The sequence below is a fragment of the Bos indicus x Bos taurus genome, chromosome 16 (genome assembly GCF_003369695.1).
Source record: "Bos indicus x Bos taurus breed Angus x Brahman F1 hybrid chromosome 16, Bos_hybrid_MaternalHap_v2.0, whole genome shotgun sequence".
In the NCBI taxonomy this organism is placed as follows: domain Eukaryota; kingdom Metazoa; phylum Chordata; class Mammalia; order Artiodactyla; family Bovidae; genus Bos; species Bos indicus x Bos taurus.
Genome location: NC_040091.1, coordinates 51761594 through 51775791, shown reverse-complemented (window position 1 = coordinate 51775791; position 14198 = coordinate 51761594). Strand labels below are relative to the sequence as shown.

Below are 14198 nucleotides of genomic sequence, written 5' to 3'. Positions count from 1 at the left end.
AGTGAATTTGTTCTAAGTTTGTTTGCTTTGCTTGCTCGATCACATGCTTTTTGATTGTATACTGAGTCCCAGCTACCAAGAGGTGCAGGTCAGTAGCCACCTAACTCTTGATGACTGGTGGGGAGACAGGCTTCCCAGGAATGGGGGTGGTGAACAAAGGCAGGTGGGTCAAGCGTCTGAGGACAGGAAGCCTCCACATCGAGGCTCGAACATGAAACACTGGGATCAGGGTACGGGGCCCACTTTTCCTATTTGTTCCATCATGTGGTTGATAATCCCTGGGGCTCCCCTGCCATCTCCTAAAGACACAGCAGAGTCAGGTCTTCAAATGCATGGACAAGCTTTCTCAAAGACTCAGTTTATGTTGTTCTATTAACCAGTGAGATGGATAATAAAAAAGAAATGAGGTGGATATAGTGGGAGAGGAAGACAGAATAACTATTGCTTGCCGGTGGGGTGATTATCTACCTGGAAAACCTCAAGAGAATAACCTGAAGTCATTACACTAATAATGAGAAGTATATATCAGTACTGGTACAATATCAATTGATAAAAATCAGTAACTTTTCTATATTAGTAATCATAATGGAAGCAATTTTTTTTTCCAAATCTATAGTAACGATAAAAAGCACTTAATAGCTAAGACTAAACTTGAAATGAGTTGCCTCAGCCTGATGGTGTGGGTGACAGAGACTGCTGGCCAGGGCCTCTTGAAGCCACATGAGGATGGGGAGGGGGCCTGAATCCCACTCAGGACTGGGATTCTGTTTTCACCTGGGCTTGAAGGAAGCAATCTGTTCTTCTCTTGTTCCCAGGAGAGAATTCTGGTGATAAAGGCTGTCCTTGCAGAGCCAAGGCAAGGAAGGTTTGGCCGGTAGAGGGGCCTCTGACATTACTGTCTTTCTGAGGAGTCAGTGCTGAGGTATACCTACAGCCAGCACTGCCGTGCATTCTTAGTGTGGGCCAGATACCCTGTAGTATCTGAGCACACCTCAAATAAGACCACCTTCCCAAGGGCCATATTTTGCCTTCCCAATGGGGCTTTGACAGTCAAAATGCCACTGGGAAATCCACCCTGCAGAAAGTGTTCTTTAAAGGCCTCTGAATTGCATTTGGCTCAGATCTAGCCTTTTGCACAACTTGGCCTTGGCACATAACCTGCTGCTACAGAGAGCAGGTCTGGCATGTTTATTCCCAAGCTCACTACACAGGGCCCTGCTGCTAGGTGGTGGGTGCTGTGATAAGCCAGTCTGTATGTGGGTATTCCAGTGGGCTCTAGCCTCATTCTCTCACCCATACATTTGGCAAAGATGGCCCTACACAGAACCAACCTACCTTAGCTGCCTGGCAGATAGATAGATTCTGTTTGCAAACCTTGAGATGGGACTAAAGACTAAACTACTGTTTGTTCCATCCCTGCCCTCCCTCAACCACCTTCATCCCCCATCTCAACATATGTGCATACAGGTAAGCCAGGAAGAACCTGAAAATAGCTCCAGGTGTAGCTCTGTTCTCAGGCATCTGACCTGATACCTGCAAGAACAGCCTGGCCTGGAATAAGCAACCCCCATCCTTTCATGCTCTGGTCACTTACTTAGAGCAGAGGTGGGAACTCAGCACAGAGAGGCTGGAGAAGATGGACATTCACTCACGTGACACATGGTTTGTTTCTTGCCTTTTACTAGCAATTCTGGAAATGAGCACCAGAAGTCACCCTAGTAATGACTTTTGTGATCCCAGTGATCTGTGCCCCTACCCCAGGCAGGGCAGATTGATTCTGGGATATGGTGAGGGCTTTTGCATACTCAGAGGAAGGAGCACTAGACCAAGAAAAAAACAGATGGTCTTGAATTTGAGTTGTAGCTCTGGTTTTAATTAGCTTTATAATGTTGGACTGTCTGGAACCTCTCTGTGTATCTGTAAATCAGGCTAATGAGCCTTGTCTGCCCCTCCACACAATAAGACATTTATTGTGTTATTCGTGGGGGAAATATTAATAAGAGGCTGCATAGTCTTACAAGTCTTCCTGTCCCAAAATTCTTTATTTTTGTGCTTTTCTGTAAAGTTATACTTCTTTAGGAAAAGCACCAAGTGTAACCAACTTCCAGTTTTAACTCAGTGGGTCAATTAGGAGAGGAACTTGGAAGCCTTTGAGTGACAGATATGTTGGTCAGAGGGTAATAGGGGTCAAGAAGCCAGAACAGGCAGATCCCCTCAGGGCCCTCTGGCCAGGATCCCTGGTCCAGGCAGCATCTCCATGAACCCGAGGTGCCATGACTGAGCCATTGGGAAGTGTCTACTTTCGGGGTGGAGGGCGGATTCCCCAAAGGCAGGGCAGTCCCTCAGGGATGACTTCCTTCCACGGAAAAGCCCATGCTCCACGGGCCACCTCTGTTCTCATATGTTGTGTGTCTCCGCTGTTTCATCTTCCTCCTCTCCTTTGGCTACAGGGCGACAGTCCCGGCCCAGTTCAGAAGAACCTGCACAACCCCATTGTACAGGTAGGTGTGCCTTGCCTGGCCACTCAGGCCCTCCCTGCACCCTTTCTTGACCGTGACTTCACTTGTTCCCCTGGGCCCTCAGCATTCCCACATCCATACGTGGGCACCCAGGGCAGAGAGAAGTTAAGCCACAACCTCAGTCACGTGGGTTGGTGCAAGAGCTGGGCTCAGTGCCTGGGTTTGCCCTGTTACGTCCTCTTCCAGATCTGTGGACCTACTAAGAGCATCCCACATCCTCCATGCAGCCCTGTTGAGCCTTGGGCTCTTTGGACCTCTTGCTCCAGGAAACTTTTTAAAATTCACTTTTAACATTTCAGTACACTATCTTAAGAGTGAGAAAGGGGCTGTAGGGAGGAAAACATGGATATGAGGCTCAGAGGAGTTCTCCAAGGTCAACTCTCTCATCCTGGGGTTCCCACATGCTGGTCTTCTGGACTGCTTGTCTGCACCAGGGTCTGCCAGTGAAGATTTTCCTATTGCAGATTCCTAGGCCCTTCACCCTAGAGATTCTAATCTGCCAGGCTGGGGTGTGGGGAAGGTGACTGGAATTAAGGTAATTCTGATGTGGTTTGAGGAACCATTACTCTAACCTCCACCTTTTTGACCAATAGCACTGTCCTGCATCTTTGTATAAAATACTTGACTGTTTGCAAAGCTGCAAGCCCATAGTTATCCTGAGAGAAAGATCTCCTCCTTCTAATCATTGTTTTTGTCATTATTAACAATCCCAGCATCACAAGATGAGAAAACTGGGCTCAGAGAAGGTGGGGGCTCTCCAGGTTTCCCCGGGTAGTGACATAATCAAGATCAGAACCCAACCCTGGCCTCCCCACTCTACCGAGGCCAGTATTGCTTCTTGTCAGTACAAGTATAGTACTTGCCAGACCCGGGAACCTTAAGGTCCAGGGTCTTTGCTCTTGGCTGACATGAAGCTTAGGTTTTCTCCTCCCTAGTTGTCCATGTTCTCCTGACGCTCCCTTTTCCAAAGGGCTCATCTCATGGGCCCTGTGGCCAGCCGTGGCAGCATGCATGGGTGTGCTTCTGCAAGCCCTCTACAAGCACAGGAAGGCTGTGGACAACACACTGAATTTAAATAACAGTACAAACCCCAACAGCAGCTATCACGAATGCTTATTATGTGCCAGGCGCTGTTCTAAGCGTTTTTTTATCTTCACTTTAGTGACATCCTCATGACAGTTTTGGATGGGTCCTAGTGTTGTCCCCAAGAGGTTCTGTAACAGGCCCAAGTCCGCTCAGCGAGTGAGGGGCAGACCCTAGCATCTTTACCCACGGATGCCCCCCCCACCCCCACCCCTCCCTGTCTTCCGCCCCAGCTCAGCTTTTCTTTGTTCTTCTCCCCGCCTCATCCATCACCTGGCTGGACTCCGCAGTCACTAGAGGATCTTGAAGACCAAAAACGGAAAAAGAAGAAAGAGAAAATGGGATTCGGCTCCATCTCGCGTGTCTTCGCCAGAGGGAAGCAGCGGAAGTCCCTCGACCCCGGCCTCTTTGATGGTACCGCCCCTGATTATTACATAGAGGAGGACGCGGACTGGTGATACCCGCCTCCCTTCGCCTGCTGCCCGGCGGGCGTGTCTGTGCGTGTGGACGTGCGTGCGAGTCGGGGGTGGGGGGGGGGGGGTGCGGCTGGGCGTGCGTGGCAGTGCGTGTGTGCGTGATCTCTCGCGCACGTGGGCGCGGGTGTGGCCAAGCCTGCTCGCGCGGGCCCCTCCCCTGCGTCGTCACCTCTGTAATTGATGTACATACTACAACCGTGTGTGAACATGTCAACTCTCTGTTGTCCTCGGAGCGATACAGTTGTGTTGTTAATCTGGGTTTGTTTTTGTTTTTTTTTTTTCAATGTGTTTTTTTTTCTTCTTCTTTTTGTTCGGTTCGTTGGGGGATTTTTTTGGTCCCTTTCCCTCCCTGCCTCCTTTTTATGAAACTTGAAAACTTGAAGGACTGCTGTGTATTTGTAAATAACAAAACTATTGTGCCCTCTGTGCTTGTAAATGTCCCTCGTCCAAACTGCTACTTCTGGAGCCCGTCTCCCTGAGGATGTGGTCTGTTTTTGATGTTCCCCCCCTTACCCCACTCTGCCTACCCCTTCCAGTGTGAACGCGTGGGACCAGACCCCGTTCTCGGGCACACCCAAGTCACTTTAACCCCAAAAGGCCATCATCATCAGGGTAAGGTCCACTCTCCACAGAGACTTGCAAGCCTGGCCAAGGGGCCCTGTCCTGGCTCGGCTTGTCAGAGGCCAAACGGGCTCTTTTTAATGGCCTGCCGGTTTTTAAATTGCGTTGCCGTTTCTTTCTTTACGGGGAAAAGAAAATTGTTCCGTTTAATTTATTTGCACAAATGCAGAAGACTTATTCTAGCTAAATTATTACATAAATATCGGAATGTATATTTTTCCACGGGGGCGGGCGGGAGGCGGGTTCTCTGTTGACTTGTGTGTTCTGTGATCATGCTGCTGCCAAGCTGCGCAAGGTAGAGTTTAGGGTGGCCAGAACCAGGGACCATTGGATTTCCAAGCTCGCTTTTTTCTGTTCGTTCTTCTTCTCTCTCCCTCATTGTCCCGCCCCTGCATGGAAAGTACGCTCCGCCTTTCTCACACCTAGAGCTCTCTCCAGGCCTTTCTATACATATTTATTTATCTGAAAGAGCACTGACCTCAGTGAGCAGAGCGCCTGATGTCGTGGTCCCCTTCTCTTGGGTCTGTCTTTTGAGAGAGGCTGAATACAGGGCAAGACAGCCGACCGCATGACCACAGGGTAGGACCCCAGGGACACTCGGCCCAAGTGGGTTCCCCAAGGGTCCTGGAGCAGCCCCCATTCCTCCCTGCAGCTGTGTCTCTCTCATCCTTGGTTGATTCTGCACATTGGCCAGGCAGGTGCCATGGGGGAGGCACCCATCTCGAGGGGGAGGGCTGTTGGAGACACAGCGCCCAGCACCTCTGCCCTCCCTCTTCTGGTTGGCTCCTCCACCCACACCTCACGGAGTCTCTTGGGATTCCTCAGACCCTGTCGTCCAACTGTCACAGCAGCTTGAGCCCACTCAGCCCAGGAGAGAAGGGCTGGCAGAAACGCCTGCCTCTCTGGGGAGCAGTGTTGATCCCTGTGAGGCTTCACCAGCAAGGAACTGTGAGCATCGTAACGCCAGGTGAAGGAGAACATGTGAGCTTCTAAGCCAGGGTCTCCCATGGCCTAAAACTAGCCTTTCCTTTTCTTCTGACCTGTGAATTCCTGCTCTGAACCACCTTAACTACTAACAGCTCAGTTCACACACCCTCTAAACAACAGTAGTTGCGCTTTCTGCTAACCGTAACGTTTGCAACTCTTACCAAGAAACAGAGATTTTTAAATGCTGAAGCATCTCTTATCAGAAGGGATAGGATATTTTTTCCAAAGTCTCTAAAACAGAAAAGCCCCAGTCAGCTGCTCCCTTTCCTTCTGACCTAATGGGGTTGGAAAAGGTACCTAAAGTAGGCAGGGTACCTACTAAGGATCTTTCTGGGCTCTGTTGGCTGAGCCATTTCACCGAGCCTGGCGGCGAGGGAGAGCAGCTGGAGCGAGAGAGATTTTAGGAAATGCTTTTCTCCCCCCATGAATTTTTTTTTTCTTTTAGTTGATTTTTATTGTTTTGCCCTTTACTTACAAGAAAATAAGGTTGCAACCCCTCCTGGTAATAATGATTTAGTAGTTCCTTTTCATTTCAGTTTTTGTAAATTAGGAGATAATTCTAAGAGTTACTAAGGATGATTTATTTAAGAGAACTACGTCAAATAGCGAATGAGTTATGGGTAACATTAGATGAAAATAACCTTTCCCGTGGGAAAGGTTTCTTGAAGGCATGGATGCAAATATAAAATATAAACAAAAAAATCTAAATAAAGCTTATTTTAAAATATGATCGAATTCTATGTTATTTGATTGCTTCTATCTTACTCCGGGTGGGAGGCAAAGCCCGGCATGACCTGCCCCTTGGAATTTCAGGGCTGGGTCCTGTGGGGGTGATGGGAGGGGCCGAGGAAAGCTGGCTGGATTCTGGGCCCATGGAGGGGCTGAGGCTGGGGTGGCCTCCCAGAAACATCTCATCTTTGCCACCCTGACTGTAATTTGGAGGAGCCATCAGCATCCAGGGCTGCCTGTGGTCCTAAAGCACCACCTCCAAGCCTGGCGCCCTGACCCTGCATTCTCCAGCCCAGTGGCCCCAGTCAGCTTTCATCTGCTTCCTTCTCCCCCCAGCGCTCCTTCAAAAGACCCAAAGTGGGGCCCTGTGAGTTTGGGGCACATTACTTCCTGAAGACCTCAGTGGGCCTCTGCATTGTCCTGACTTCCTGCCTTCCCTGGGGACCGAGAGGAGCTTGAGAGAGAAATTAAAGGAGCCACAGGGCTTCCCTAATGAAGCCAGAGTGGGCTGGTCTTTTCTGAGCCCCATGAGACCGCCCCCAGATGCAAAACCTAGTCCTCCCGCAATGAAAACCCCGCAGTATAGCCTGAGAAGAGGCCACCTGGATACCCCAATCCACAATCGCAGCTGTGCCTTCAGCCTCTGCCTCCCAACTTAAATCTTCTCCAGCAATAAGACTGGAAGACGCCTTTTTAACCCCCCTTGCGTTTCTACTAGAAGAAAGCTCAAAGTACCATAAATGTATAGACCATGCCGAGAAGTTACAGAGTGCAGGACTGCCAGGAACTGAGGGGCGTGTGCCCCAGTAGCTGTCAACCTGGCCACACATTAGAATCCCCTGCAGAGCTTTCAAAACAAAAAATGACCAATGCCAGGTGCTATATTGCTGAATCAGTGTGGTAAAATCTCCGATACAGCCAGGGTTGAGAACCACTGGGCTTATCTGAGGAACGTGAATGGCCCGAACACACGTGCCACAGCTCCTCTCTCCCTGGTCTCAAAACAGACATCACAGAACAATTAAAGAGCCCTTCTCACCCAGCCCCAAATGACCTCTCATGTCTTCACTTTACAAAGCCTCCAACAGCCACTGCCAATCAATCAGCATTGGCATTCAAAGAGAAAGCCAATTTGCCTCCCCAAAACTAACCCAACCCCTTACACTGAACAGATGAGGGAAAAGTTGGCCCAGAAAGGAGTGATTTGGCTAAGATCCTTGCCATCGGTGTTGCAATACCAGGGCCTTCTCAAGGGCCAGGTCACACCTGATTCAAATCCACAGAGCTCTACTCAAAAGCCACACTCCCCTCCTTTGTTAATCAGACCTTGCCCCAAAAGGTCCAACTTCAGCATCACGATATTAGTCAGAAGTTGGAATAGGGCTGTCCCATCTGCAGGATCTGTGGACAGCCGCACAGGTTTGCCCTGCATTACCACGTGGATGGTATGCAGTACGCAGCCGGCATGGCTGTCCTCGGTGGCCCTGCTGTGTGCTCTCCCACCCATGCTGGCAGGCTCCAACAGGCGCAACCTAATAGTAGTGATAACAGTAATAACATCTAACATTTGTTGGGCACTTACCATGGGCCAAGTTCCATGCTCTGCGCTTGACACGTATTAACTCAGTTAACCCTCCAAAGGCTCCATTGGCAATGGGAAAATAGGCAAAGTACATCATCTGGGATCAAGGAGCCAGGAAACAGAACTGGGCTTCCAACCTAGCAAGGCTGTAGTGCCCCGAACGACTCCTCCGAGTGGGCGGTGAGGGCTGGGACCGAGCTCGGTGGGTGCCTCCAGTCCCTCTGCTGGATCTGGTTTGAACTTGACTCCACCCCTACTTTTACCCAGCAGTAGCCTCTGGCACAGCCTAGCACTTTCCTGGCTTTTGTGACGGAGTCTATTTCTGTTAGTCTTTTTCTGCCAGGCCCTTGCACTTGCAGAGAGGGACTGGAGGAGAGGGCAGGGCAGAAACGCACTGTGGTTCAGCACGAGCTCTCCATCAGGCAGGGCATGGCCTCCATCTGCCCTGCTATGAAACCCCTCTCTGTACCAGAGCTGCCACTTCCTGGTGGGGACAAGGCGGTGGGGCAGAGGGGAGGTCCCCTCCTGGCTACAGGAAGGCCCGGGCATCCCAGGAGCCTCTCCCGACACCTGTGCACAAGGTTATTGGGCAGCTGCTATGTGCATCACTCAACCTGGGCTCCTGGGGAATCCAGGTGTAGTGGGGCTGCAGGTGAAAACCATTGGGCCTGTGACTACATGAGTTTAAAAGTATCAACGGGCCCTCTCACCAAAAACCTGCATTTCCTCCCAAACACCCTACCCCCTCGCTCATCTGCTCTGAACAAACGACTCAAGCTTTTTCAACTCAAACCCCATCGGGGGGGGGGGGGCGGGGGTCAGAACCTGCCATGCCCCCTGACTTCCCACCTATGCCCAAGGAAAAAGAACCTGGTGCTAATGAAGAATCAAGTGGGAATATATATGATTAACTTTATAAGAGGACGCTGATGTGCTCAGTCATGGCCGACTTTTTGCAACCCCTGGACTGTAGCCCACCAGGCTCCTCTGTCCATGGAATTTTCCAGGCAAGAATACTGGAGTGGGTTTCCACTTCCTTCTCCTATTATAAGAGAACAGGTTCATAATTTTATAATATAAAAGAATGCCCTATAAGCTTAAAAATAACTTAGGGGTTTGATCTTGACCCAATGTTAGAAGTTGTTGAAATATCGAAGTCATAGCACACCACCAGGGAAGTGTCACTGTATAGAGAGACTGAGGGGATGTATCCTGATACCAGCTGGTGGATGGAGAACCCACATCTGAGCCACAACTGTGTGGTGCCTTAAAGCCCAGTTACCAAAAAATATGCAGATATGAACACCTGCACTCTACCTCCCCAACAAACTGAATCCACAAGAAAATTATCCCAAGATTAATCTCTAAGAAGCAAGAATAGCAGCAACTGAAAACCTTGGCCTTTCCTTCTTGAAAATGGCAGGACTTCTAGTCCCTAGCATGTCCTAAGGGGGAGCCTTTGACATTGTCAGAGCATCAGCCATGCTTCTGAATCAGAGTCCCTGGGAAACGCTGGCTGACTGCTTGTTTGCATTTCTGAGTTTCCGGCTTTAGAAATCTTTGACTGTTTTCTTAATGGGTTAGCAGGCACTAGCAGTTAATTCGGAGAAGGCAATGGCACCCCACTGCAGCACTCTTGCCTGGAAACTCCCATGGACGGAGGAGCCTGGTGGGCTGCAGTCCATGGGGTTGCTAAGAGTCAGACACGACTGAGCGACTTCACTTTCATTTTTCACTTTCATGCATTGGAGAAGGAAATGGCAACCCACTCCAGTGTTCTTGCCTGGAGAATCCCAGGGACTGGGGAGCTTGGTGGGCTGCCATCTATGGGGTCGCACAGAGTCGGACACAACTGAAGCGACTTAGCAGCAGCAGCAGTTAATTGCACCTAAACAAGAGAATCTAAGATTGCATGTCTTGCTCCATCTGGAGGACCTTTGCAGGCCACCGGTGGGGCTGGGCCAGGCCAAGTCAGGCCTGGGTAATCAATTGCTCTAGCTCTGGACTAGCATCTGATTTCAAGCTATTTAATTAACTTGTGAGCCTCAGTGTTCTCACCTGTGAAGTTGGTGTAACAACACTTTCCTTGTGGGCTCAGAAATGCCAGCTGATTGTGTTTTGGAGCCTGGAAAGCACTGGCCTCATGGCCTGTGTTCCCCAGGATTTGAATAGATTTAAGTTCAACCAGAGACAGGAAGGGCTTCCCTGATAGCTTAGATGGTAAAGAATCTGCCTACAATGCAGGAGACTTCGGTTCAATCCCTGGGTCAGGAAGATCCCCTGCAAGAGTTGGACACGAGTTAGTGACTAAACAACAGCAGGCAGACTCGCTTCTGACGGTTTAGCCACAGAAGCCCCTGTGGCTCATGTGGGATCTCCAAGAGCCTGAAGAAGTGATGTGAGGGACCTCTCTAGTGGTCTAGTAGTTAAGACCTCGAATTTCCAATGCAGGAGGCGTAGGCTCAATCCCTGGTTGGGGACCTAAGATCCCATATGCCACAGGGCACAGCCAAAAAAAAAAAAAAAATAGTGAGGTGAGATGAGCTGGGCACAGGGCCAGGTGAGTCAGAACCTTTCTCTGAGCATCTCTTTTGCTCGGAAAGAAGCTGAGTCAGTGAGCAGCATCTGCAGAGGCAGAGAGACCCCCACAGAGTGGCTGAGAAATTCCAGGCTCAGGTGTTCGTCTTGCTGCTGGCCCAGGTGTAGACAGAGGAGCCAAGTCTAATGCCACAGGGCCACGGCGCGGGAAGAGAAGTGCACACACCACCCTGGCAAACACCTGGCCCAGCTGCCGTGCCCCCGACCAGCTCTGAGCTGCCTAATTGCTTTCCCTGGGACAGGCCAGCGGGGCTGAAGTCACATCCAAACGGACCCCACGCCTGCCCAGGAGCACCAGCTTCCTTCCTTGTTAGGAGGCAGATGTTTCTGGGGGTGGCATGGAGCCTGTGATAAGGAGGACCCAGGCCAGGGAGGGGAGAAAGCCGACTCTGTCAGCTGTCACCACGGGGACCAGCGCTGTGGTGACAGAAGAGGAAGCTCTCTGCAGGGCAGGGGAATCTGAGGGCTGTCTGCAAACCGAGGGTCAGAGAGCGCATCTTGGGATGGTGAATCATTCACAGGGCCCCTCCATCTCCTCACGCATGTTTAAGAAATACAAATTCACTTTAGTGACAGCCTGAACCAGCAGAATTGATCAAAACTAAGCCGTGGTGGGTGTGGGGGCTGGGGCGGGGGGGGGGGGGGGGGGCGGGGGGGGGGCGGTACTTCCCTGGAGGCTCAGACAGTAAAGAATCTTCCTGCAATGCGAGAGCCCTGGGTTCAATCCCTGAGTTGGGAAGATCCCCTGGAAGAGGGCATGGACACCCACTCCAGTATTCTTGCCTGGAGAATCCCCATGGACAGAGGAGCCTGGCGGGCTACAGTTCACGGAGTCACAAAGAGTTACACACGACTGAGCAGCTAAGCATGCACACACACAAGCCATCGGGGAGAGGAGTCGAGGAAAGACCAGGTTTTGGAGCCAGATCTTTGGGTTTGAGTCCAGAGCCGGCACTCAGCTGTGTGACCCTAAGCCAGTCCCCCAGTCCCTCTGAACCTGTTTCTCCCTCTGTAAAATGGAAATCAGACTGCCTACCTCACAGGGCTGTTGCAAAGATGGACTCAGAAGTGGGTAAAAGCATCTGGCATATGGCAGAGCTTGACTTTCCTCATCTGTAACATGGGCCTCTGGGAACCTGTGTCCACCTTTCGGGTGAGGACACAGTCCATTCACAGCCAGGTGTCATGAAGCACCAGGCAGCCAGTCCTGATGGGGAGGCAAGTGGAGTGACCGCTGCTGTCTGCTCTGAGGGTCTCCACAGCAGCGTCTGAGTGACAATGATAAGGACCCACCTCTGTGAGCACCCTCATGGCCAGCCCTGTGCTGGGCTCACACCTGCCCCCTCCCATCGAATCTAAAGGAAGCAGTCATGCCGGGCTGCAGTGCTTCCAAAGCCCCTGGTTTTTCATGAAAGCCAAAAATGTCATGTGATACACCCCAATTCTTTAACATCAGCATCTATTTTTCTTTTAAGTTTAGTGTCCTTGGTGTGTGCTCAATTGTGTCCAACTGTTTGCAACCCCATGAACTGCAGCCCACCAGCCTCCTCTGTCCATGGGATTTTATAGCCAAGAATACTGGAGTGGGTTGCCATTTCCTCCTCCGGGGAATCTTCTCAACCCAGGGAGCAGACCGAGTCTCTCACATCTCCTGCATTGGCAGACAGGTTCTTTACCACTAGCACCACCTGGGTATCCTTTGAAAGTGAAAAGTGAAAGTCGCTCAGTAGTGTCTGACTCTTTGTGACCCCATGGACTATACAGTCCATGGAATTCTCCAGGCCAGAATACTGGAGTGGGTAGCCTTTCCCTTCTCCAGGGGATCTTCACAAACCAGGGATCGAACCCAGGTCTCCCACATTGCAGACAGATTCTTTTACCAGCTGAGCCACAAGGGAAGCCCAAGAATACTGGAGTGGGTAGCCTATCCCTTCTTCAGCAGATTTTCCTGACCCAGGAATTGAACCAGGGTTTCTATTGAGCTATGAGGGTATCCTTTTGGGGGAAAAAAATTCCATGACTCCAATATATCTCCAGACCACTGGCTCCACCACCTCCCATCTGGACTCTCTGTAGACTGGTCCAGTGTTGATGGTCCTTGTCTTTCCCCCTGGCCAGAGAGTCCTGGGCCTGCCTGGTCATAGATCCCCATTTCATTGGCCCATATCCTCCTTCACCAGAGAGCCTTCCTGCCCATCTCTCCCTGGGCCACCAGGCAGCGGGGGGACCACTCATTTCTGACCCCAAGAAGTGTCCCCAGGGCTTGGGGTGTTTGGGGGAGTAGCAGGGGAGCTACCCTCAGAAGCCTGGAATCAGCACAGGAATCCTGAGGCCCTGGAAGCCAAATATGGCTGGCAGGACTTGGGGTCAGAGCACCTGCAGCCTGAGTGCCCAGCCAGACCACTAGACCATTTCTCATGGGCTTGGCCGAGCTCATGGGACTCGGAGATGGCGAGGGTGTGGGGGAGTGCTCCACCTGCAGGTGAAGGTGCTGATGAGCCTCACAGAAGGGTCACTCCTTGCTCTCCCGGAAATCCTAGCAGGATGCACAGTCATCAAAGTGGACACAGCCGTAACCCAGAGGCCCAGGGGTATGGAGAGGGGTCAGGCTGAGGACTGAGGCCAAAGACCGGCTTCTGGGGTTGGTGGGGTGGGGTGTATGGGCAGTGATGGAGGCTGGGAGAGGAAAGTACTATATGACTTGCTGACTTTCACTGAGGGCCTGCCATGGAGGCGCTTCACATACACTCACTATGTCATTCAACAAACACTGGGTGACCACTGTCTATGTGCCAGGCTAGGGCTAAGGACTGAGGATGCAGACATAAACAATGCGATAACACAAATCATTCTAACATCAGATCAGATCAGTCGCTCAGTCGTGTCCGACTCTTTGCGACCCCATGAATTGCAGCACGCCAGGCCTCCCTGTCCATCACCAACTCCCGGAGTTCACTCAGACTCACGTCCATCGAGTCAGTGATGCCATCCATCCATCTCATCCTCTGTCGTCCCCTTCTCCTCCTGCCCCCAATCCCTCTCAGCATCAGAGTCTTTTCCAATGAGTCAACTCTTCGCGTGAGGTGGCCAAAGTACTGGAGTTTCAGCTTCAGCATCATTCCTTCCAAAGAAATCCCAGGGCTGATCTCCTTCAGAATGGACTGGTTGGATCTCCTTGCAGTCCAAGGGACTCTCAAGAGTCTTCTCCAACACCACAGTTCAAAAGCATCAATTCTTTGGCACTCAGCCTTCTTCAAAGTCCAACTTTCACATCCATACATGACCACAGGAAAAACCATAGCCTTGACTAGACAAACCTTTGTTGGCAAAGTAATGCCCAAAATCATATGAAGTGTGTGTTACTGTCTCAGCCTTACAGATGAGGAAACCGGGGCCCCAAGGGGCCACATAAACAGCCCAAGGAGACGTAGTCAGCAATGGAACAAGACTAAGAATTGGGGTCCAGCAGACTATTGCCCTACACCATTTTCCAAGCAGATATGAATCTGATAAAACCATGAGCCTTTAGAACAATTATAGTCCTAGAGGGAGGCAGAGAAGGGGTGTCACAATTAAAGGAGTTCATCTAAAAGCAGGGAGAGG

At 50.9% G+C, this 14198-nt stretch overlaps 1 protein-coding gene across 4 annotated transcripts in view; it reads left to right on the top strand.

Moving 5' to 3' along the window:
- The window catches only part of KAZN (kazrin, periplakin interacting protein), a 1334539-nt gene that overhangs the window by 1277065 nt on the left and 43276 nt on the right, over nucleotides 1-14198 (top strand). For all 4 annotated transcript variants that reach the window (XM_027565341.1, XM_027565343.1, XM_027565342.1 and 1 more), the window contains 2 exons: nucleotides 2451-2501; nucleotides 3893-4016. In XM_027565341.1, the coding sequence (XP_027421142.1) occupies nucleotides 2451-2501; nucleotides 3893-4016 (175 nt within the window). The remainder of the gene's footprint in view (nucleotides 1-2450; nucleotides 2502-3892; nucleotides 4017-14198) is intronic.